Source organism: Suricata suricatta, chromosome 6 (assembly GCF_006229205.1).
Source record: "Suricata suricatta isolate VVHF042 chromosome 6, meerkat_22Aug2017_6uvM2_HiC, whole genome shotgun sequence".
Classification (NCBI taxonomy): domain Eukaryota; kingdom Metazoa; phylum Chordata; class Mammalia; order Carnivora; family Herpestidae; genus Suricata; species Suricata suricatta.
In genome coordinates this window covers 32,690,426-32,713,505 of record NC_043705.1, presented here as the reverse complement: position 1 = coordinate 32,713,505, position 23,080 = coordinate 32,690,426, and the positions used below count along the sequence as shown (strand labels likewise).

At 46.7% G+C, this 23,080-nt stretch overlaps 1 protein-coding gene across 5 annotated transcripts in view; it reads right to left on the bottom strand.

The window, feature by feature from the left end:
* The window catches only part of ARHGAP26 (Rho GTPase activating protein 26), a 419,918-nt gene that overhangs the window by 314,219 nt on the left and 82,619 nt on the right, over nucleotides 1–23,080 (bottom strand). For all 5 annotated transcript variants that reach the window (XM_029942151.1, XM_029942152.1, XM_029942153.1 and 2 more), the window contains exons 2-3: nucleotides 1,727–1,822; nucleotides 168–229 (exon numbers count right to left, since the gene is read on the bottom strand). In XM_029942151.1, coding sequence (XP_029798011.1) covers nucleotides 168–229; nucleotides 1,727–1,822 — 158 coding nt within the window. The remainder of the gene's footprint in view (nucleotides 1–167; nucleotides 230–1,726; nucleotides 1,823–23,080) is intronic.

The following is a 23,080-nucleotide window of genomic DNA, read 5'->3' as shown; positions in this document are numbered from 1 at the left end:
TAATTCAAAAGATCCACCCATAAGGCACACCTTACGGGTACACCTTACAGTGAATCTTTGGGAGGACAACACGTGGTTCTCAAGTTATCCACAGTCATCCTTTAACATTAATGAAAGGCTGACATGACCACACTGTAAGGGACCAAGAGTAGCCTGGCCATACTCACCATCCGTATCCGTTCATCTTCCAGATTCCTGAGGACAGTGGCAAACTCCTGCAAAGACCTTGCTGGAAAAGAGAAAGTGCCATGAGAGGGACGTAGAGAAATGGGCCTCTGAAAGCCTTTCCAAGTATAGTGAGTATGTTACAGATTGAAATCCCCTTGGCACATGCAGAATCCTAAAGTCAATTGCTTCCCAAGGCTCTCCCCGTATCTTTTCATCATTAACCATCCAGGATGACCCCTGAAGGCAGGTTAATTTCACCTGGCACGCTAGCTAGGAAAGGATTTCCTTCAAAAACCTGCCTGTTCCTGACACTACCCTGGGACTGATGAGATGCTGGCTGGCTCCCAGACTCTCACTGGAAGAGGCAGAGTTCCTCTTAGGAGGTGAAGGATTTCCTGCCCAGGATTTGATCTCTTCAACCTTAGTTGTGGGCCTGCGTCAGAAATCAACCTTTCCTGTGGCACCAGAACAGTGCGGTTTGAATTAGAAGCCACATCTCTCATTTCTTCCTGGATTCCTCCTCCTGAGTCTTTATTAATACAAAGCAGCCTACAGCATGGTGGTCAGATGTAGAGTCTCCTTCACCAGAATTATTCCCAAAGGCAACAGGCATTAGGTGCAACAGCCCTGAGGATATTCAGGACACAGGCACAGTGTTGGGGAAAGCACCCATGTATTAAGGAGGTACGACAGTGATGCATTTTCACTGCTCTCAGCTATGTCCCAGCTGCCTCTGCTCATGCCCAGATTGGGTCACTCTGGGTGACAACAGGGGATTCAATAAGCATGAGACAACCTTCTCCAGCTTAACTTTTTCAATCCTTGCTCACTCCAGGGAGCTAACCAAGATGTAAGAAGGGTCAAGTGCAATGACTAGACCCTGCCAAAGACAGACGTCTTGACATTGCAAATCACCGGTGCACAGCACAGTCCTCAACAGACCCCACCCTCAGCCTCTGGTTAAGGCATGGGAGAGGAGACGGTGGGATGGGAGGGTGTGTGTCTGTCCATTTACCAGGAAAACTGGAGGATCAAGCCTTTAAGAACGAGGCAGAGAGAGGAGTTTAGCTTCACTCAGCGCACTGGCTCCTCAACAGAAACAAGAGAAGGTGCCCCGAAGGAACTGCACTGGAGGGGCCCGCGTGAGGATGCCCCTCCCCCCTCCCCCTCAGCCCAGGAGCAGGCAGACACTGTGGTCCAGGCCCAGGTCCCGGCCGGCCCCCTGCCCTCGTCCCAGGCAGAGCGGTGCGTGGAGGGTGGTCCCAGAACTAATCTCCTCTCATCCACAGACATCTTGTCCACACCTTGACCATTTTGCTTTAGATACCAACTCCACTGTACCTGTGCGTGATTCTTCCTACAGAGCAGAGGCCTAGTTCATCACTTAGGATGAACGCACCAAGGGCTCCTTGACCTGACCCTCACTTCTTCACTCTGTCCCCACCACTGTTAGTACGGACTTCTTAATTCATGACACTTAGATACTTCCTGTCACAGGAAAAAGGCTCGGCAACGCTAGTCAGTGGTGACCTTTCTTACACACACAGTTAGGACTTACCTATACACATTTCATCATCTGTTTCTGCATCTCCTATGCACTGGAATTTAAATTCATTTAAGGAATCAGCAAATTTCCTCTTCGCTGAAGATAGATCTAGCAAGAAAAAGAGTAATAAATTATGAATTATGGACATAAATTGAGGTTTGTACATGCTGCACTCTTTAGTCCTTCTACTTCACACAGCAGCTCAACTGTTCCTGAGGCGGTTTCAAACACAAAAGAATGTAAATTCTGAAACGCTGAACAGCCGTTTCTAACGTGAAGTCTGACTGGCTTGAGAAATTCTTGTATCCGTTGACATTGCTTTCACCATTCTGACCCCAGCTCTAACTCTCCCACCCTAAGTTGTGTAAAATTGGTCCCAGGTGGGAATCCACGTGCCTGAGGAGGTGTCAGGAGGAAGTGTGGTGAGAGCAGATCTCAGCATCCATCACCCCGTGGGTCAGCTCGGCCCGGACCTCCCACATCCGGACAGTAGGTAGGGAGCTGGAAGGAAGGGTGAGGCATGTCCGACCCCCACCGCACAGGAGCTCCCGGACTCCTTATTCTGACTCAGGCACACGTGACGCCCAGTTCTCACAACCCTCGCAGTTTCCCTCACGGGGACAGTGACCGGCCAGCCTGACCAATTTCCGCCTGAACCACGTCCCTGGGTCACCATGTTCCCCGCCGCCACAAGAACAAAAGCCCTGGCAATGTTTTGAGTTGGGGTTAAAAACACACCCCACAGATGTTATCTGTAAAGAAAGCTCTTGGAAAGCCTTGTCAAATTTAAAAACAATAAGCTTCCGTATAAGACAGCATTAAAAGCCAAGGATCCCTCCTGAACCCTCAGCTTCTGTTAAGGGTATAAAACCACCCAGGTACCTTTAAGTGGCCTGACAGACCCAGCTGCTCAGTCCAAACGCGCTTAACTTAATTCCACATGCAGCCTTCCTGCAAATTAGGCTAATCATTCAAATGACCCTCATAGATGTTTCCCTTATTGAAGGGGAAATGGTATTATCTTCAGATTCCCAGGGGAGGAAAATGTGAGGCCCAACTGGCAACACACACTGGCTTTAATGAGACACGGGGAGGAGGCTGGGAGGATTCTGGCTTCACAGATCAACATCGTCTAACGGAATAAAAGTATCCTTCTCTTACTTAGTTCCCAGAGCTGTTCCTTCAAGTTACAGGTCATGGGGCTTTTTTTTTTTTTTTCCATCTTTTGGTTTTGCTGGTTTCCCCTCGTGTGCCTTGCAGTGCCCCCTCCCCAGTGCATGCTGAATAAAGCTTGCACACAGAGAACAGGATATAAATTGCACCACCAGTATGGGACCCGCCAATCCCAGAGCTTATTCCAAGGGCTAGCGGTGCAGGGAAGAGGCTGGCTGAGCAGCCTCGCTGTTCTCAGGTCTGGGGCTCAGGCTTTTACCACCTGGCCAGCAAGGGGGTCTGCTTCAAGACCATCCTCCAATGGGCTCAGGGGACATGAATTCCAAGAGAGCTGCGGCTTGTGCAAGGCGCTCCGCATTACACCAAAAGAATAAAACACCTGAGGTGGAGAAGGCGCTCACAGGAGCCAACCACCAGTAGTCTCCAGTCTCTCCCTGGTTCAGGCACTTTAATGGAATGGTCTTTGGCAACAAGTCCAGGGATGCCAACGGAGGAATCAGGCATCTCTTCAAACTGGCCGACCCAAGCACAGGATATCCCTAAAAACGCCAATCGCTCCCTGTCACGTCAAGAAAGGAACAGATGCACCTGAGAGTCAGAACGCTGTGGGGAGCAACGACAGGAGGCCACAGGCAGGCAAAAGGAGAAAAAGGCACAATCACCTTTCAGAGTGGATGACAAAGCGCCCCGAGAGGGCCGAAGAGTATCATGCCCGGAATGTGGGCAGGCTGTGCTCAGTCACACCGTCATTAGAATGTTCTCTCAGCTCAGAACTCCCAAAGAAGGGCCTGAGCTAAGAGTAAGAATAGGGTTATTTCTCCATCTACCTAACAATCCTCTGTGCCTCCCCAATAGGCAAGAAAGGCTCCAGCTGGGCAACCATTTGAACAAAGTAGAGAAAAGGTGAAATGTAAACCAGGCTTGGGACACCTCCCAAAACGCACCGGAGCAGCTGTGCTGTCAGGGGCTGCGACCAGTTAGAATCCGCGAGCAGCCAGTAATGCACAACAGGGCCTTTGTGGGGCCTTTTCACAGGTGGACCCATCTGAGCTGGAGCGGAGCCTGTTAGCTCCCAACCAAAAAATAACCTTATTTCACTGTCGAGTGACACACAGCACACCCTGCCACAACACAAGCTGAGAAACCATGTGGGACCCACAGGGCTGCTAAGGACGCCTCTCCGGCTGATAGAAGAATTAGGTAGTGAGTATGGGTCCACAGGCAATACTGGTCGCAGGCCAGTGAGCACAGCGAGGAAGACTAACAATCTTCGCAACTCTAAGTCCTCATGCAACTGAGTGGCATGTGCCTACGAGAGAAAGCTTTCGGTCAGAGTGCTAGGGGCATCTGGTATTGTGTTTATTCAGCATCTACTCCCCAGTCTTTGCAACAGCAGCTCAAGCTTGCTTGGGAGAATCTCCCCTTGATGCCTGCCTTGTGTCCAGTCCTGGTCGTGGGCTGATCAGCCCCTTGCCCTCACCACAAACTTACTTAACTCCTGGGTTCAAATTTCAGCTCCACTATTTCTCAGACACGGAAGTAACTCGAAGTTAGGCCTATCTTCACAGTCGCCTTGACTGACTTAAGTAACGCACCTAACGCACCCATCTAACGCATGAGCTGGTCAGGAGCCCCAGGGAGACATGGTGCACAGGCACCCTGTACAATGTAAGCTTCAGTTCCAGGCAAGGCTGAGCTGTTGTTCCCTAATGTGTGAATCCTGCAATGGCAGAACCCAGGGAAGGGAAACATGACTACCTGTGCTGAGAACTCAGATAAGCTAGAGGAGTAACCGAAGAACACACAATTCTAACGTGGGGATCTGGGCCTCTATCGGCTTGTGCGAGCTGGGACCCTTGGAGCACGTAGATACACCATGATGCCTCACCCCACTAAGATAAAAACCCTTCTCTGCTACGTGGGACAATGGAGAGGACACCAAAAACAACACCTAAAACACACTGATTCTTGTCTACAACCCAAAACAACAGGTGGCAACTTATGCAGATGATCACCTCTGACATGTAGCTGCTCGGGGATTTATTTCTGGAGACTTCACTCTGATGCAACAAGCATCTAACATGCACGTTCCAGGAAGAAGAGCCGAGCAGGGAGGGAGGCTGGCACTGGTGTTGAGCACATGCCAAGCTTCCTGTCACCCTGCTCATATAACCCCACTGTTCCACACTCAGTACAAGATACGGCGAGGCGCCAAAAGTCAGTAATATTTACTCTGCAGAAACATCTGTTGCTAGAAACGCATAACGTCAGCCAGAGCAGAGTGAAGTCGTAACTGGAAGCTTCCGGGGAAGGACAAGTATTTGCCTTACAGAATCAAGTTGCCTCCACCTCTGAGTGAGACCAGGCAGCTAAGGGACAGAGAAGCAATGAGAAATCCAGGCCTTGGAAGACTGTACCCAAAGATTACTTATGAGGGGACCAGAGGGAAGTGTCCTTCTCATCCAGGAGAAGCCATGCTCTGCCTCCCCAGTTACTAATCTGCCCAGAGTTTTTAGACAATTTAACTTAACTATAATTCTTTTTTCAGTAAAAGAGTGTTGATTTTTTTTTAAGTTAGGATATACAGGTTAATTTACACAGGTTTCACCAATAATACTGTTGGTCAAGCCATTTCCATTTCCCCTTGGGTAAAACTTAACACCCATGTACACAACACACGATGTGTGGGCACACACAATGAAGGACTCAAGATAACCTTCTAATTACACTTATTACACACCTTTCTTCAACCCACAGTTACCCGAACTGTATGTAAGTACCCATAAAATGTTTTGCTCCTCAGTCACATCTCCCTGAATTTAAAAACTGATTACAGTTAATGAAGTCCAACTGCCACACTAAGTATTTGTGACAAGACTGGCCCCTTGGCTGCTTCAAGTACCAACACCAAAATTCCCAGGCCTAGCTAATCTCTCCCTTCTCTGAAAGCCAATTAAGACTTACTTTCTGTGCCTGATCGCCTTGTATTTGGAATGATTCCACAACTATGCATGAGTGGCTCCCTGGCATAATGCATAGTAAGTGCCCAAGACAGAGCTGTACGAGGTGGCCATCAAGACTGGGCACAGAAGGGGCGCCTGGGTGGCTCAGTCGGTTAAGGGTCCAACTTTGGCTCAGGTTATGATCTCACAGTTCGTGGGTTCAAGCCCTGCGTTGGGCTCTGTGCTGACAGCTAGCTCAGAGCCTGGAGCCTGTCTTCAGGTCCTGTGACTCCTTCTCTCTCTGACCCTCCCCTGATCACACTGTCTCTCTCTCTCAAAAATAAATAAAAACATTTAAAAAAATGTTTTAAAAAAGACTGGGCACAGGAACAGAAGGTGGCTTACAGGTGGAATATGTGAGATCCCCAAACAAGAGGGTTGACAGGTGAACATGAGTCCTCAAGACTGCAGCTCTGCCCACAGCTCGCACTCTCAGGTCAACTTCCCACTCTCCAAATCAAACTCTCTCCCCTCTCCTACCCTCCAACCAAGGGCCTCTTCATGTGTCCCCATTTACCAAAGGGTGCCGCCATCTGTCCTGCCACACAAGTCAAAGTCACATACCCATGTGTCATCCCTGGCAGCACAGTGTCCTTCCAAAGTGTGTCTGTTTCACCTCTTAAGCACATCCATTCTATACATTCCTCTCCATCACCATTCGCAAACCTCTAAACCAAATGTCCCCTTTTACCTGGTTAACTGCAAATGCCTCTGCTCTGGTCCCCCACTCCCACTTTTGTCCCTCCCATTAGTTCTGCTTCCAGTCATGACAGCTCCAACAGTGAAGCCTGCAATGGATTCACATAAAAACCAAGACTACAGTCCCTCTCAACCTTGCAAGGCCTGGGCCCCCAACTTCCTCTCTGGGTTCTGTCAGTTCCTGGAATCTCCTACTCATACCTGCAGCCCTCAACTCACAAGACAAGTGTAGTCCTCCAAGAAGCGTGCCCTGACTTCTGTAACCAGACCAAACCCTACCCTACCTTTACTCTGAACCCTATGTACCTGTTTCTTCATAATAATTTTATATTGTTCAGGTGATTCTCCTCTAAGTATCTCCCCAATTAGTAAATTCCCTAAGGGTGAGGATCGTCCCCCATCATGCTCACCACTACATCTTCAGAATCTAGCACATCCTCTGGCTGAGAGCAGGAGTCACAGGAAGAACTAAAGAGGGGCGGCGGGGGGGTGGGGGGGGGTGTAAGCTGGACACTCCACTAGTTCACAGCACTCCTCAAAGATGAAAATTTCAGGGCGCCTGGGTGGCTCAGTCAGTTAAGCCTCCAACTTCGGTTCAGGTCATGATCTCAACACTCATGGGTTCAAGCCCCGCATCAGCTGAGACCCTTCTCTCTTCCCCTCATACCTGGCAAGTGGAAAACACATCCAATCAGAACTGCCTGGAGAGAGGCATTTCCCAGTCTGCATGTGGCATTTTAAACCTAGAGCCATTGCTTAACTGTAACAAAACCAAGCGATATTCCTTTGCTAAGTACTGTTCTACAGCCTGAAACTCGGCACTTGAGCAAAAAGAGAGATGGTGTTCAAATCTTACAATAGAACAAAATACACTCATAGCATTCCTGTAGTTTCTGTGATGCAGTCTTACCTGAGGCCGGTAGGTGGCGATAGTCAATATGCAAGAAGAGGTGCTGATAACCCAAGGAGAAAGGACAAAGCCTGACAAGGAATGCTGGGCACAGATGATGCCCTGCTGATCAAGACACCCACCCAAGAAGGGAAAGGTCCAGTAGGCACGCAACCAGGAATGCAGGGAGAAGTCCTGGCCTCCATGGGGGAAGAAATCTCCTAAAACATTCAGAGGCCCTGTGTTCATCTTATCCATTCAAGCCTGAGACATGGAGCGGAAGGGCTGGAGGCATGAAGCCACCACTAGTATGTCTCTTACATGTTTTCAAACCCGGCTAGAGCGGACTCAGAAAACCACTCATGTCACTAGAGGATGATATGCCCACCACCACATCAAACACCACATGTCACATCATGTGTATTCTGAATATACAGCCGTGTGCTTTTCCTGAGGCCATTTCCCTGAACCTCTATTTCCTAAATGAGGACACAGCTAACACTGACTCTGGAGAATGTTTCTCCAACCAGAGTGCTAAGGCTAATGAAATTCTCAGAGTTATTTTAAAAATGAAATTCTGGGGTGCCTGGGTGGCTCCACTGGTCAAGCATCCACCTCTTGATTTCGGCTCAGGTCATGATATCGTGGTCATGAGATGGAGCCCTGATTGGGCTGTGCACTGGATGTGGAGCCTGCTTAAGATTCTCTCTCCCTCTCCCTCTTAACTCATTTCATCCTCACAATAATCCTCCAAGTACGAATTATTATTCCCATTTTGCAGATGAGGAAACAGATTCAGAGACTAAATTATGTGCCATGGTCGCATAGTAAATAAGTGACAGTGTAAAAAATCTGGTTCCTCTGACTCCAAATCTCTCAACTACAATATTCTAAGACCTAATTGACTCAATATTTGAGAATCTGGTATCAATGTACTCCAAGAAATTTTTTAATTGGTACATATACATTTCATATCCCTTAGGAGACTGTAACCTAGAAGGACCTCATCTGTGAACAGATGTCCCAGGGCTTTCAGTTACCTGCAATCAACCCCAGTCTAGAACAGATGACTCCCTCTGACTTAACGTCAGACAGTGAGTAGGAGCCTAACACTATGCTATGTCACAGTGCCTACCTCATTCACCTCATCGTGTAGGCATTTTATCATTTCACATCATCACAAGAAGGGTGAATACAGGAAGGTATTTTGAGAGAGAGAGACCACAGTCACTCAACTTTTATTACAGTGTTTGGTTATGACCGGTCTGTTGTATTTTTAGTTATTATTGCAAACGTCTCACTGTGCCTAATTTATAAAGTAAACTTTAGTATGCATGTGTAGTGGAAGTACAGAAACTAAAAACCGTGCATACAGGTTGCAGCACTATCCGTGGTCTCAGACTGTGGTTGCACCGGGATCCTGGAACACATCCCCTGTGAAGGGGGGTGGGTGGAAGGACGACTGTAGGCGAACTTATAAACTAAGGGAAAACGTCTACAGCAACCAGAGTGGTGGGGGCAGCTACGGAGGTACAGGCAGGCTATTACTCCAGGTGGGGCCGCTGGAAGGGTCTTCCCAGGAAAAAAGAACGGGAGTGGCATTCGAAGAGAGGCTTAAAAGTTCAGGAGTTCAGGAGTATTTGGATATGTAGCAATCAGAGGGAGGTGCAGGGCAGGGCAAACAGCCATGGGAAGGTATTCTAGAAGTAGTAACAGGAAGCAAAGAGATGCAAAAGCAGAGGGCCCAGGGACACACAGGCAGTTCAGCCTGATGGACAGAATGTAAGACTCGGAAGAGGAATTAGAACCACAACATGGAAGGACTGGAACGCCAACCTAAGGAATTCAGACTTCCTCCTCAAGGAATGGAAGCCCTGTTTTCATATAAAAGAGAGGGAGAGAGATCAACAAACATTAATTACGTCTTTCACTGAGCAGCTCACCCAGAACTGAGCTTTGGGACCCCTACTCTGACTTCCCATCCTGCTTCACTGCGAAGAACATACAACCACAGGCAAAGGACTTTCTCCTTATGGAATGATTAAGTGACTGATGATACCTCTCAACCATGACACTCAGTACCCAGACCACTGGTCAGTCAGGAGAGAATGAGGGATTCAGAGGAACTCTGCTCCCTACCGAAAACTCCAAGTTCAGATCTGATTATGAGTGATCAGGAGCATGAGCACTATGCACATGTAATTATACACAAAGATGTAGACAAACACACGTGTATTTCCCAAGCTCTACAGGACCTGCTCTTCCTAAGATCTTCGAGAGTTTAAGTCCTACCACTTGATCTTGTATAAAGAAATTCCATACTCACTTACTGTCACATAATAGGTACTTAACAAACATTTGCTAATCAAGGACCAGTATGCTAAATGATTAAGTCAGCATTAGACCAAGCATGGAAAGTCAAGCTCCAAAGAGCCCAGCCTCAAATGTGAATCCCTCAGCCCTGACATAACACTGAACAAAAATACAGAAGTACTGGATTCAGAACAATAACCTTCACATAAAACCCCAAGACCTTCTATGACAGCAGGTCAGCACAGGAAAACTCCCTCAAGGAAAACAATGGTGATTTGCTTTCTTAAACAAAGAAGCCCATTTTAAGAGGGACTGATCAAGTGAAAGAGCAAAAAAGAAAGGGTATTTCCATACAGTTCAAGTGTAAACGTCTCCCTCTCCCTCCCTCCCCCCCCCCCCCCCCCCCCCCCTCTCTCTCTCTCTCTCTCTCTCTCTCTCTCTCTCTCTCTCTCTCTCTCTCTCTCTCTCTCTCACACACACACACACACACACACACACACACACACACACACACACAATCAAGGACAATTCACAAGAGTGGACTCCACAAAGATGGATTCAAACTGTTATGTGCCAAGTACCAGCTCTGTGCCTAGGCATACATTACTCAACCCCTCTGACAGCTGGTGTCACTCTAAGGGGAACAAGCAGCTGACAGGGGTGTTGTGGGAATTAAAAATGGAGGGAAAACAACCTCAAAGAGCAGGGCACAGGGTTGCCCCCTAGGTGTGGGTTTTCCTTCCTTCCCACAAACACTGACGGAGCACAGGTTAGAGAGACCAGAGAATCAACAAAAGGAGAATCTCATTTAGCTCCAGAGTTAAGGAATGTTTGCCTCATTAATTCATCAAACACAGGCATCCCGTTTTTCTAAAGTTCTAGTTGTGCCACTTCACTTTAACAATGTATCAACATTCGTACCTACTTTTAATGTTGAGAAAAGATTTTTTCTTCTCCATGGAAAGGGAGAATAACGCTGTGTTTGCTTTGCAGCGAGCTGTGCACATGGAGCACTTAGAGTGGCCACAGCTCTGAACTCTGTGAGCATCTGTGCCTCATCTTGATTTATTTTGCACACCGTTAGCAAGATGTGTCCTGAAGTATCAGAAAAGCATAAGAGAGGTTATTCTGGGGACTTGGGATGTATGAGAGTTTTCCCACATAAGCTTAGGTTTCACAGGAACACTCTAGTGTGGAAAGTGGGGTAAACCTGTAACCTCCTCCTAAGGAACTAGGTACTAAAAATACACTGGAGTCCTTAAACATTTTCCTTAGATACTTCAAAAAAGTCTAACGTTCCTACAAAATTAAAATTTCTTTTCACCCCCTGCAGGTGCATGGAAAGGCAAAAACCCTGGACTAAAGAACATTACATTTCATCTGAACAGCAACTCAAAGTAGTGCATGTCTTCTTGCAAAATTCATTAAGCTCAATAAGTACCCCATCAAAGCACGGAGACTAAGAGTGAAATCCTTCTTGTCCACTGACTGAGGGAAGGGGCCAGGATGAGGAAGAAAAGAATCAGAATACTACCAGGTCAGCCATAATCAATGGGCTTTCCAGGATGCATGAGCCTGAAGTGCCTTGCTTCCTGAGAAGGTGGTGGTTGGGTTTCACAGGAGCACAGGAGTCAGAGCAAAGGGTCAGCAAGGGAAAGCAGGTCACAATAGAACCAGAGGACTAGAGGGTCCAGCTGGTGCAGAGCTAGAACTCAGGCAGAGAACGGTCAGCTTCCTTGAGCTCAACACCGCTGCATTACTATTATGCTCAACACAGAGCAGACCAACAGTCTGAGGGAGGGTGGTTGATCCTGGCTTCAGCCTTAACACTTGGCTTTAGCTTCGACAATGTCCTACTATCCCAGAGGAGAGCTTCTCAGACTTTAACGTGCACTCACGCTGAGTGTGATTTGGCAGGCCTGGGAGTCTGCATTCTGAACACATTTCCAAGTGATACTGATGTTGTTGGTCCACACACCACACACTCTGAGGCAAGGACTGGGATTCTCACCCCCGAGACCCAAAAAGTAAACATCACCGTATCTTTCACCTTTCAGAACAGCACCTAGAATATACAGGACCTCAGTATATATTGGAAAATTCCTTGAAACAACCCCAACTGTTGCATAAAAGAAACAAAACAGAAGCTAGAATAGAAGTCAGGAACAGGCTGCATCCTTGCTCACCCAGAAACAATGCACATGAACCTCACGAAAGTAAATTAACACCTTAGCCTTAAAGAACTCATTTGAAACCCAGAAGGGTGACCAGTTATCTTTAAGGCCCCTTCTAGCTTTAAAATTCCAGCTCTGAAATTCCACCCCAAAGTCTTTTTTCTATACCTTTTAAAAATTATTTTAATGGTCAGGTTATACACTGGCTATTCCTACAGGGAGGCACACCTCTGTCACTCTCAGATCGCAGTTTCCAGAAATCCAACGGAGAGAACACAGACTCTGTTAGTCTCAGCAAATAACCATAGCAACTAATACCCCCAAATAAAATGATGTCTTCACAATGATGTGCTGGCTCAATTAGATTAAGAGGGTGACGTGTACCATCTCATAATTTATGGTCATAAGCCTAGAGTAAAAGCCAGACTTTCTTGGAAGAGATTTTTTAAGAGAAAAAAAAAAGGAGGGGTGGCGGTGAGGGGTGTCTTGCCAATAAAATGAAAAAAAAAGGATAGGGAGCCAGAAAAACAGCGATGAGAACTGGACCAGAGCTGCCTGCCCTGCCTGTCCAGGTACACAGACACAGGCCCAGGCACCCACGTGGGAATCCGGAACTTGGTTCAACAGTGACATCTGAGCACCACCACTTCTACCAGGTTATCGAGAACTGCACTGTGTCCTCCTGTGCCTTTCTTCATGCATACAGCAAAAGGAAAATGAATACTGCCACCTCAGAAAAGACTGATCTATCACAGGGGCTATCAATCTTTTTAAATGAAAAAGGAGAGAACTGCAAAATGGTTCATCTGGCTTGATAACGGACTTCTAAGCCAAATTCCCCACAGGTCATCCGGGACACAGATGCTTCTGTTCCAAGGTCTTGAGATTAGAGCTGGAATTGTGAAGGGAAAACCCAGGTCTGCCCCTCCCAGCGGCTGCGATCACAGTTGCTCTGAACACATTTAGGAAAGCAAGAGCCTCACTTGAAAAGCAGGAAAAGGGAAGCCAAGGCCGGTCGCTTTTCTATAGCCCCTGATCCTTCTCTAGCTAAGGACTCAAAGAGAAAAACCAAACCAAAAACGAGGCCCAAATAATTGGGTCTTAACTTGCATTCAAACGTAACCAACCTTGTTTCTTAATAAGAAAGTCCCAAACAGCAGAACCTGGAGAAGCAGCACAAGCTCAGATCCCCCTCTGGCTGCTCTCATCAACAGCTGCGACGAATCTGAGGGTAGTCCAGTCCAGACCAGGCACTGGGAGTGAACAGAGCCCTTCCACCCACCAGGCAGGCCTGGGGTAAAGAGTAAGTGCTCCATGATGGGTAAACTCAAAATCCCACCTCGGCCATCTAGAAGGCCTCGTACTCATTTCCACCTGCATAAAATGGAGGTGAGCGGGGGAGCAAACTGCCTCCAGGGATTTCTGTGAGTAGAGAGATGATGCTCGGAAGTGCTTTGCACCAGTCCTGCAGCAAGCACTCCAACAACAATAGGTATTAATAGTAGACAGTAGGACCCAAGAACATACTAAGCAAAATGTCAGGCTGATTTATTTCTGGGTAAGAATCAGACAACAGCCACTTGGCCTCCCATTACCTATGTTGAGCCCCCTCATCCTGCTGAGCTCTGACCATTATGGTGATCTAAATGGAACCCACCTAATGACTGGGCACAGTTCACTCTTGCCCCCCAATACCACAGGAGGTGGGGCAGCTGCTCCCCAGGCACCACGGTATGATCCATTTAAAAAGGAAAAGTTGCCAGTCTCCCTGCGGATTAAATTAACATTTCCTGAAAGGGAAAACAAAACAAAACAAAAAAAAGCACACAGCATTTATGAACACAGCCACACCTAATAAGGTCCTCAGAAATCAGTTTCACTTTCTTTCATCCTCCATTCAATGAGCCACTTTGCTGCTGCACCTGACTGAGGCTCTGCTCCCAGGGGCGGGCAGGGAGGTCCAGGTGGGCAACGGCTGCCCTCCACACAGGCTCCCAAGAGAGGTCCAGGCTCCCCACCATGCTGCCTCCTTAGCTAACACTGTCTCCTCACCAGCTTGGACCCTGTCAGATAAGAAATTGTGCTCCACAGGGGCACACGTACCCCAATGCTCACAGCAGGACTTTCAACAATAGCCAAATCATGGAAAGAGCCTAAATGTCCATCACCTGACGAATGGATCAAGAAGATGTGGTATATATACACAATGGAATACTACATGGCAATGAGAAAGAATGAAATCTGGCCATTTGTAGCAAAGTGGATGGACCTCGAGGGTGTCATGCTAAGTGAAATAAGTCAGGCAGAGAAGGACAGATACCGTATGTTTTCACTCATAAGCGGAACAGGAGAAACTTAACAGAGGACCATGGGGGAGGGGAAGGGGAAAAATAGTTAAGGAGAGGGAGGGAGGCAAACCATAAGAGACTCTTAAATACTGAGAACAGACTGAGGGTTTATGGGGGCTGGAGAAGAAGGGGAAATGGGTGATAGGCATGGAGGAGGGCACATGTTGGGATGAGCACTGGGTGTTATATGGAAATCAACTAGGTAATAAACTGTATTAAAAGACAAAAAAAATGAAAAAAAATTGTGCTTCAGGGGTGCCTGGGTGGCTCAAGTCAGATAAGCAACCGACTTCAGCTCAGGTCATGAGCTCGAGGTTCAAGATTCTGAGCCCCACATCGGGCTTGCTCTGCCGGCACAGAGCCCATGTTGGATCCTCTGTCCCCCTCTCTCTACCCCTCCCCCCACCTCACACTTGTGTATACTATCACTCACTCTCTCTCTCAAAAATTAACATTAAAAAATTATTTAAGGGGCACGTGGGTGGCTCAGTCAGTTAAGCATCTGGATTCGGATCAGGTCATGATCTCACAGTTCGTGGGTTCGAGCCCCGCATTGGGCTCTGTGCTGACAGCTAGCTCAGAGCCTGGAGCTTGCTTCAGATTCTGTGTTTCCCTCTCTCTCTGACCCTCTCCTGCTCGCACTATCTCTGTCTCTCAAAAATAAATTAAAAACATCAAAAAAAATTTTTTAATTATAAAAAAAAAATTGTGCTTCAGCTAGTTCTCAGAGATGTGACAGACCAAGATTAGTGCTTCTCCAAATACACTGAGCATCACCTGTCATAGACTTGCCTCAGGAGCACACCCCAGCCACTTCAATCAAATTTCTGGGGCTGGGGCCGGGGCCTGGGAATCTGGGTTCACAGGCGGGTTTTTATGCACGTGGAAATCAGAGAACTGCTGTCCTCTAAGCCCTCTGAACATCTAGTACCAGGTACCAATAATGGAACCTCTCCTGATAATAAAGCTTGAGCTACAAGGAGCAAGCTCAAACTTCTAGTTCCGGACAACGGGTTTACAAGGGTTCCCAAAGCAGGCAATTAATGTTCATAGAGGACGAAATCTAAGTGCCAGGAGAGGCAGGAGGAGGGAATGCCATAATTCAACTTAAAAATCACAAATTCTGAACCCTTAGCCTCTTTCCAAAAATGTTCTCAATCATGTCTCTTATTCCACAAGCACCTGATTGGTACGGTCCTTGCTCACAGCGCCGGAGTTGATGAACGGCTCTGGTGCTGCCTGCCTAGAAACCCGTTGGGAAAGCATGCTTCCCAAACAAGTGACAGCCAAGCACTCTTGGCTCACAGGCCCAGGTTGGGGCTGCCAATACGCGGTCTGCCCGGTTCATCTTCTCTGAGCCTGCTAACAGTAAACGTGACACAGACCCAAGTGAATCCAGGTTACAGGCTCACAGAGGGCTGACAGGACTAGCGCTTCATGGACAGGCAACCCATGTAGCCACACGGGAACCCACAGCTCAGGGCTTTGCTGCCACCATCTTGACATTATTTAAAATTGTAACTTTGAACTTCTGTTTTGCAATGAAAGTTTGGTGGAATAAGTAGAAAAGAGATCTCCAAACATGGGTGGTAGGCATGTCCAAGCTCCTCAGCAGCCCTGTATGTGTGTGGTGTTTGCGACGCCTGATGAGCACAGACCTCTGGTGGACCCACGGTGTCTGCAAGCAGAGCATGCCAGGCCTGTAAGTGAGTAAGGGGAAACTGGACAGCCCTGAGAGGCCACGTGTTCTTTCCAGACCAAAGCCTGCCAGACGCAAAAAGAAGGTATTTGAAGAAACATTGATTACTGAGGGGGCCTGTCTTTCTGAATCATGTTATTTCCCTGGCTCATTCAGCCCCCTAACGCTGACCATAAAGACAAAACACAGGGAAAGATTGAGCCAACCAGTCCCTTACCACTTTGCTCCTTTCTTACTCATCACTAAGATGAAGGTAGAGAGGGTTGAAAGAATGTGTGAGTATTAAGTAGTAGGGGGAGAAACAGCTGAACTAGGGCATTTTTCACAGAAATAGAACAAGCTATCTATTGTGTTTGGAAACACAGAAGATCCCAAGGAGCCAAAGTAATCTTGAGTTAGAAAAAAGCTGTGGCTTCGTGCTCTAAGGTCGAACTATAATACAAAGCTATGGTAATTAAAACAGTACAGTATTGACATTAAAATGGATGCACTAGGGGTGCCTGGGTGGCTCAGTCAGTTCATCAGACTTCAGCTCAGGTCATGATCTCACGGTTCATGGGTTTGAGCCCCAAGTCAGGCTCTGTGCTCACAGCTCAGAGCCTGGAGCCTGCTTCAGATTCTCTCTCCCCTCTCTCTCTCTCTCTCTCTCTCTCTCTCTCTTTCTGCCCCTCCCCGGCTCACACTTTGTCTCTTTCTCTCTCTCAAATATAAATAAATGTTAAAAAAAATTAGAAAAAAAAGATGCACTGATCAATGGAACAGAATAGAGAGCCCAAAAATAAACCCACACGTATATGGCAGATCAATTTATGCCAAAACAATGAAAACTCTACAGAGGGGAATAAAAGACGTCAATAAATGGTGTTGGGAAAACTGAACTGCCACATAAAGAATGAAACTGGACCACTACCTTAAACTGCACACAAAAATTAACACCCAACAGATTACAGACTTGAAAATAAGACCTGAAACCATGAAACTCCTACAAGGAAATCTCCTTCACATCAATCTTGGTAATGATTCTCTGGATCTGACCCCAAAAACAAAGGCAACAAAAGTAAAAATAACCAAGAGGGACTACATCAAATTTAAAAGTTTTTGTACAACAAAGGAAACCATTAACAAAATGAACAGGCAGCCCACTGAATGGTACAAAATATTTGCAAATCATATGTAAGAGGTGAATATCCAAAATATATAAGGGACTCATGTAATGGCAGAAAAAATCCAACTTAAAAATGGGCAGAAGATTTGAACATTCTTCCAGACACACAGAAGGTCAACAGGTCCATGAAAAGGTGCTCAACATCACCAATCACCAGGAAAACACAAATTACAAGTGTTGGCAAGGATGTGGAAAAAAAAGAGAACCTTGTACACTGTCAATGGGAACGTAAACATATGCAACTACTATGGAAGACACTAAGTTCCTCAAAAATTTAAAAAGAAAACCACCGTAGGATCCAACAAGTCCACTTCTAAGTTTTTACCTGAAAGAAAATAACCCCCAATTTGAAAAGATAAATGTATCCCCAGGTTCACTACCACATTGTTGACAATAGCCAACACATGAAAATAGTCTAAGTGTCTATCCATCAATGAATGAAGAAAATGTGGTGTGTGTATATATACGATGGAGTATTATTGAACCATAATTTAAAAAAATGAAATCTTGTCATTTGTGACAACATGGATGGGCCCTGAGGGCATTATGCTAAGGGAAATAATCAAAGACAAACAACATATCATCTCACTTCTATACATAATCTTAAACACAACACAGAAGACTGGAGCCTACTTAGGATTCTGTATCTCCCTCCCTCTCTGCCCCTCCCCTCCTCGCATTCTGTCTCTATGTCTGTCTGTCTCTCTCAAAAATAAACATTAAAAAATGATTAAAAGCAAAAACAAGGTCATAGCAAAAAAAGAGACTGGTGATAGAGTCAGGGGAGGAAGTGGGCAAAATGTATGAAGGTGGTCAAAAGGTACAAATTTCCCATTATAAAATAACTCACAGAATGTAATGGACAGCATGGTGACTACATTTAATAATACCGTTCTCCAGGGGTGCCTGGGAGGCTCGGTCAGTTCAATGTCCAGCTTGATCTCAGCTCAGGTCATGATCTCACCGTTCATAGGATCAAGCCCTGCACTGGGCTCTGCACAGAGCCTGCTTGGGATGCTCTCTCCCTCTCTCTCTGCCTCTCCCCTGCTCACTCTCTATCAAAGTAAAAATAAACATTAATTTTTTTACAAAAATACTGTATTTCATACTTCAAAGTTGCTAAGAGAATAGATTTTATGAGTTGTTAGCAAAAAGAAAAAAATTATAACTATATATGGTGACAGATGTTAATTAAAATTCTTGTGGTGATCATTTTACAATACATACAAATATCAAACCATGGTTTACACCTGAAACCAATGTTATATGTCAATTATACCTCAAAAAAAAAAAATCTGCAAAAGACATGGACACCAAAGTTGAGTTACCTTGTACAGTGTTTTCACTATTCTAGTAAAAGCAAAATTAATAGGCATCTGAGCTGTATAATATGAGTGGCATGATTTCAATGATTACACACGCAAGTCAGTTGACCTTATATTTACATTAAAAATTGGCACTCCACAATAAAGACAAACAGTAAAATTCTTACTAATGGTGTAAATATTTTATTTTGGGGGGTTTTATTTTACTTCTAAGTACTCTCTATACCCAAAGTGGGGCTGGAACCCCAAGATCAAGAGTTGTACTTTCCACCAACTGAGCCAGCCAGGTGCCCACAACTTTTTTTTTCAAAAGCAAATAAAAACATCACAAATCAACAGAGACGCCTTAGGGTTTTATATTGTAATCCTTTTAACAGTTCATATTTGTGCTTTATGAATAAGGGCCCACAGGGTAAGGGGCTAGTCCTGGACATACGAACACCTGGGATTCCTTATCCACCCCAGTTACTTTCTCATTTCCTCCACTGGCACCCGGAGGAAGGCTTCCACTCCTGCTGCGTCTCCAAGCCCATGCCAGTACCATCTCAGGTCTGGACTCGCAACTGGCCTCCCTACTTCCTGCCGGACACCTTCAGGGCCAATGGACACTCAGTTGCCCCAGATGACCTTTCCAAAGAGCAGACTGTGACCTTGTCACTGCCCTTTTCACACCTTCCCCTATTTCTTCCTTTTCATTGTACGATCTGCCCAATGCCTACAAAATGTGTCTTATCTGCATACCCTGCTGGTCTCCCCTGGGTTCGGTGCTCCAGCCCCACTGGCCCACTCAGATCCTCTGACGTGTGAGGGCCATGCTAGCCACAAAGCCTGGCACAAAGTGTTCCTTCTTCCCAGGAGGGAATCCCGTACCCGCGAGTCCTGATCAGAGATTGGAGTATTCCCTCAAATGTCTCCACTTTCAGATTTCACTTCCTCTGGAAGTGGCCTTCTCTCATCCTCCACCCACTCCCAGTGGTAAACTCTCACCGCTCCCTAGAATTTCCCTTCCCATCCCTTTACACGACAGCTAATTTCCTTTAATTCTGGTAACTGCTTAATTTGTACAACCTGATGAGATTATAAACACAGCCAGGCAGCAGCCACTGTCTGTTCCGTACAGAAAAGGGCAGTAATTGCAGTCCTGGCATGTAGTATGCCCCAAATAATGTTTTCAGATCCATAAATGAAAACTAACAGGCAGGTGACTCTTAAGAGTTCAGTCAGGAGAATGATGAACCCTGCAATCCCGGTTTTTACAGCAAAGCATACATCAGGGTTCACTGCTGTCAGCACAGAGCCATCCTCTCCCCCTTTCTCTGCCTCTCCCCTACTTGCACTCTCTCTCAAAAATAAATAAAAACATTTTTTAAAAATCATTTTGGTGGCACCTGGGTGGCTCAGTCAGTTAAGCATCTGACTTTGGCTCAGGTTGTGATCTCACGGTTTGTGAGCTTGAGCCCCGCATCGACACCCTGTCAGCACCGTGCTGACAGCTCAGAGCCTGGAGCCTGCTTCAGATTGTGCGTCTCCCTCTCTCTCTGCCCCCGTCCTTGCTCGTGCTCTCTCTCTCTCAAAAATAAATGAACTTTTTTAAAAAAATCATTTTGCCAATAGGCAAATGACAGGCAAAGAATTTGCATTTGTCTATTTAGACAGCATAGCTAGAATTTTAAATACATAATCTTCTGACAAAGCATGCCAATGAGCATCATGTAAATGCAGAAGCCATCCTTTCTAACACTCTAGGTATCACCAGAGGGGGAAAAAAACCCCACACAAAAACCTATCTTGTGGGGGAGATGTTTCTCACTTTGGCATTTGGAATTCACCTGAATCACATCCCTCTAGACTTAACTAAACCAGAAATCCTGAGCATCGAATGTGGAAACTAACTCTGGCAGTCAAATTTCCAGATTGGAAATCACAGTCAGTTTCAAAACCACTGTTAGAGGAAAACGGTGCTGAGTAATTTAAGGACCAGGGGACTGGAAGAAGTAGTGACATCGAACCTGAGACAGCAGAGAAACTAAGAACAAAAAGGAAAACTATGTCCTGTTGACCCGGAAAGTCCCTGGCAACAGGCTTGCAAGAAAGCAGCAGGAAACTGTTCCCAGAGAAGAGAAGGACCGTGGAAAAACCCTAGAGCACTGTTGGCTCGGGTCACTAATTCTTCTGGCCAGTTTACTCTTGTGGCCACTTCCGCCTCTCTCAAGGTGTTCCAGGAAGAAACACTAATGTCTCTCCCTGGCTGCAAAAAGGACAGGGTGGACGCGACCGTGGAAGACATGAGGAGGGCCACCGCCCACAGCCTCACAGTTTTGTTTCGGCACCTAAAGCAAGAATCCCGTACCTGTGAGCCCTCGCCGGACACTGGCATTCAAGTGACGGCTGGCCCGTCCTCCCCACACCAGGTCTGCGGCCTGCTGTCAACCCTCACGCCTCAAGGAACGAGAAACCCGTAGGGAGCCTCCCAGCACTGTTTCGTCAACTTCAGCGTCCCCTCCCGTGGTGGGCTGAAACATGTCCCCCAATTTCTTACCTTCCTGGACCCTCAGCATGTGAGCTTATTTGGAAATGAGGGTCTTTGCAGGTGTAATTACTTAAGATTTCATTGTACTGTAATAAAATGGGGCCTAAATCCAAAGACTGGTGTCGTTCTGAGAGGAGAGGACACAGACACACAGAGAAGGAGGCGACAGAGACTGGAGTGATCAGCTACAAGCCAAGGAACATCAAGGGCTGCCAGGGCCACCAAAGCTAGGGAGAGGTGGAAAAGGCTCCCTCCCTGGTGGAAGCGTTGTTTTAAGCCATCCAGTTTGTGGCAATTTGTGATGGCAGCCACAGGAAACTACTACACCTCCTTTCTTAGGAAGCCTGAGTCTTTAGGTCATGCTACTACCAAAATCCGAAGGGGTCTGCAGGCACACAAAAAGGAACGCTTGCTGTTGAGATACTGGAGATGACCTGTCCTAGTTGTTCAGAGGGCTGGTGTCCACACTGGGGCCACTCCAGCTTCTTTCCCAGATCAGCAACCTCACAGACCGGTCGGCTTCTACCCTGTCGGCTCCTGCCAGCACTGGGCTTGCTCCAGGGAGCCCTTCCCAGGGCAGCTTCCCACACGCTGCCCCCAGCGCCCCTGCGCCCCTGCGCCTGCCCAAGCAGGCCCCCACTGTGCACTGAGCCATCTGACTCTCCCCATCCAGGCAGTTCCCACACATGCTCTGCGGAGGCAGAGACCAGGTCAGCCCCGCACTCCATCACAGCCCAAGGAGTACCACAGCTCAGTATGAGGAACAGCTCCAACAATGCCACTGAGACCACGAGCATATGTGGGGTTAATGGCATTCACAGACAGCCCATGTTCTTTCTTACTTGGCCCAGATAGTGTTAGTAATGGTCTTCTGTGTGACTTCTCACAGCTTTGACTATACTCATGTTAAAGCATATCCCACACTCTACAGATCACTCATCTATTCATTAAAAAAAAACAACAACTATGTGCTGAAAGGTAAGCAAAAAGCAGACAAAGCCATTTATCTTCACAGCATTACAAATGGTGGTGAGGGGGTGTCAGTCATCAATAACCTCACATCAAAGCTGAGAAACAATACAACACTTTTGTTCACAAGCCTGGCTCCTCAGCTAAATTATTTCCTGCTTTGGGTTCCTAGGACCTAGAACAGTTCCTGCCACCTAACAGACAATCAATAAAGCTAAGTGGATGGGAGGATGTATGCAAGAAGGGAGGCGGGCAGAGCGAGAGGTAGGTAGGCAGGCAGGCAGGATGTGTGTACATAACCATGAGTCAATAATAGGATAGATGAATACAGGGATGGCCGAATGGACAGAAATATGTATGGACACATTGCCTGGTATGTAACAGGGTGTCAGTGGTGATGGACCGATGGAAGGATGGATGATTATCCAAGAAGCAAAGCATCTGGGATGAGACATGCACAAAATACAACTTTCAAGTGCAAAAGTTGCCGCCTCTTAAGTGGTACCTCTGGAAGAATCACATTTTATCACAAACCAATTAGCTGCCTCCCAGCTTCTGAAACAGTAACTGTAAGTGATTCTGGAATCCACGTCTCCCGTCAACATTTACTAGAAAATCAGCCTCACCAACACAAATACCGACTCTCACATCCCAACTTTCCTTTACTCGCTGTAGTGGGGGGTTTGAAAAGCGTGTTTTGCTGGTTCTTCTCTACCACGGACAGTATTTACTGCTCTAAGATGTTGTCTTTTTGCCAAAATGCACACCACAGAACGCTACCTCATTGTGTCATTTTTAATTACTATTTTTGGGCTGCTTCTTTTTAGCACCCAAGAGAGACTTTTCTCTAAGGTAATCAGAGCTGACTGTGAACATTTCATTGTCATTTATGACGTAGTGGGGGAGGCGGGAGAGTTGTATCATAAGCTTAAGAGAGGGGGAAAAAGTCCTGGGGGTCCTTCTAACGGAATACTTAAAGCACCCTTCTATGGCAGCCTGTACTATCTACAGAGAACATTGATTGCGGAGAACAGTCGCATAGAACAGTCATTCTCAGAATGACGGAGAATGTCCCCATGT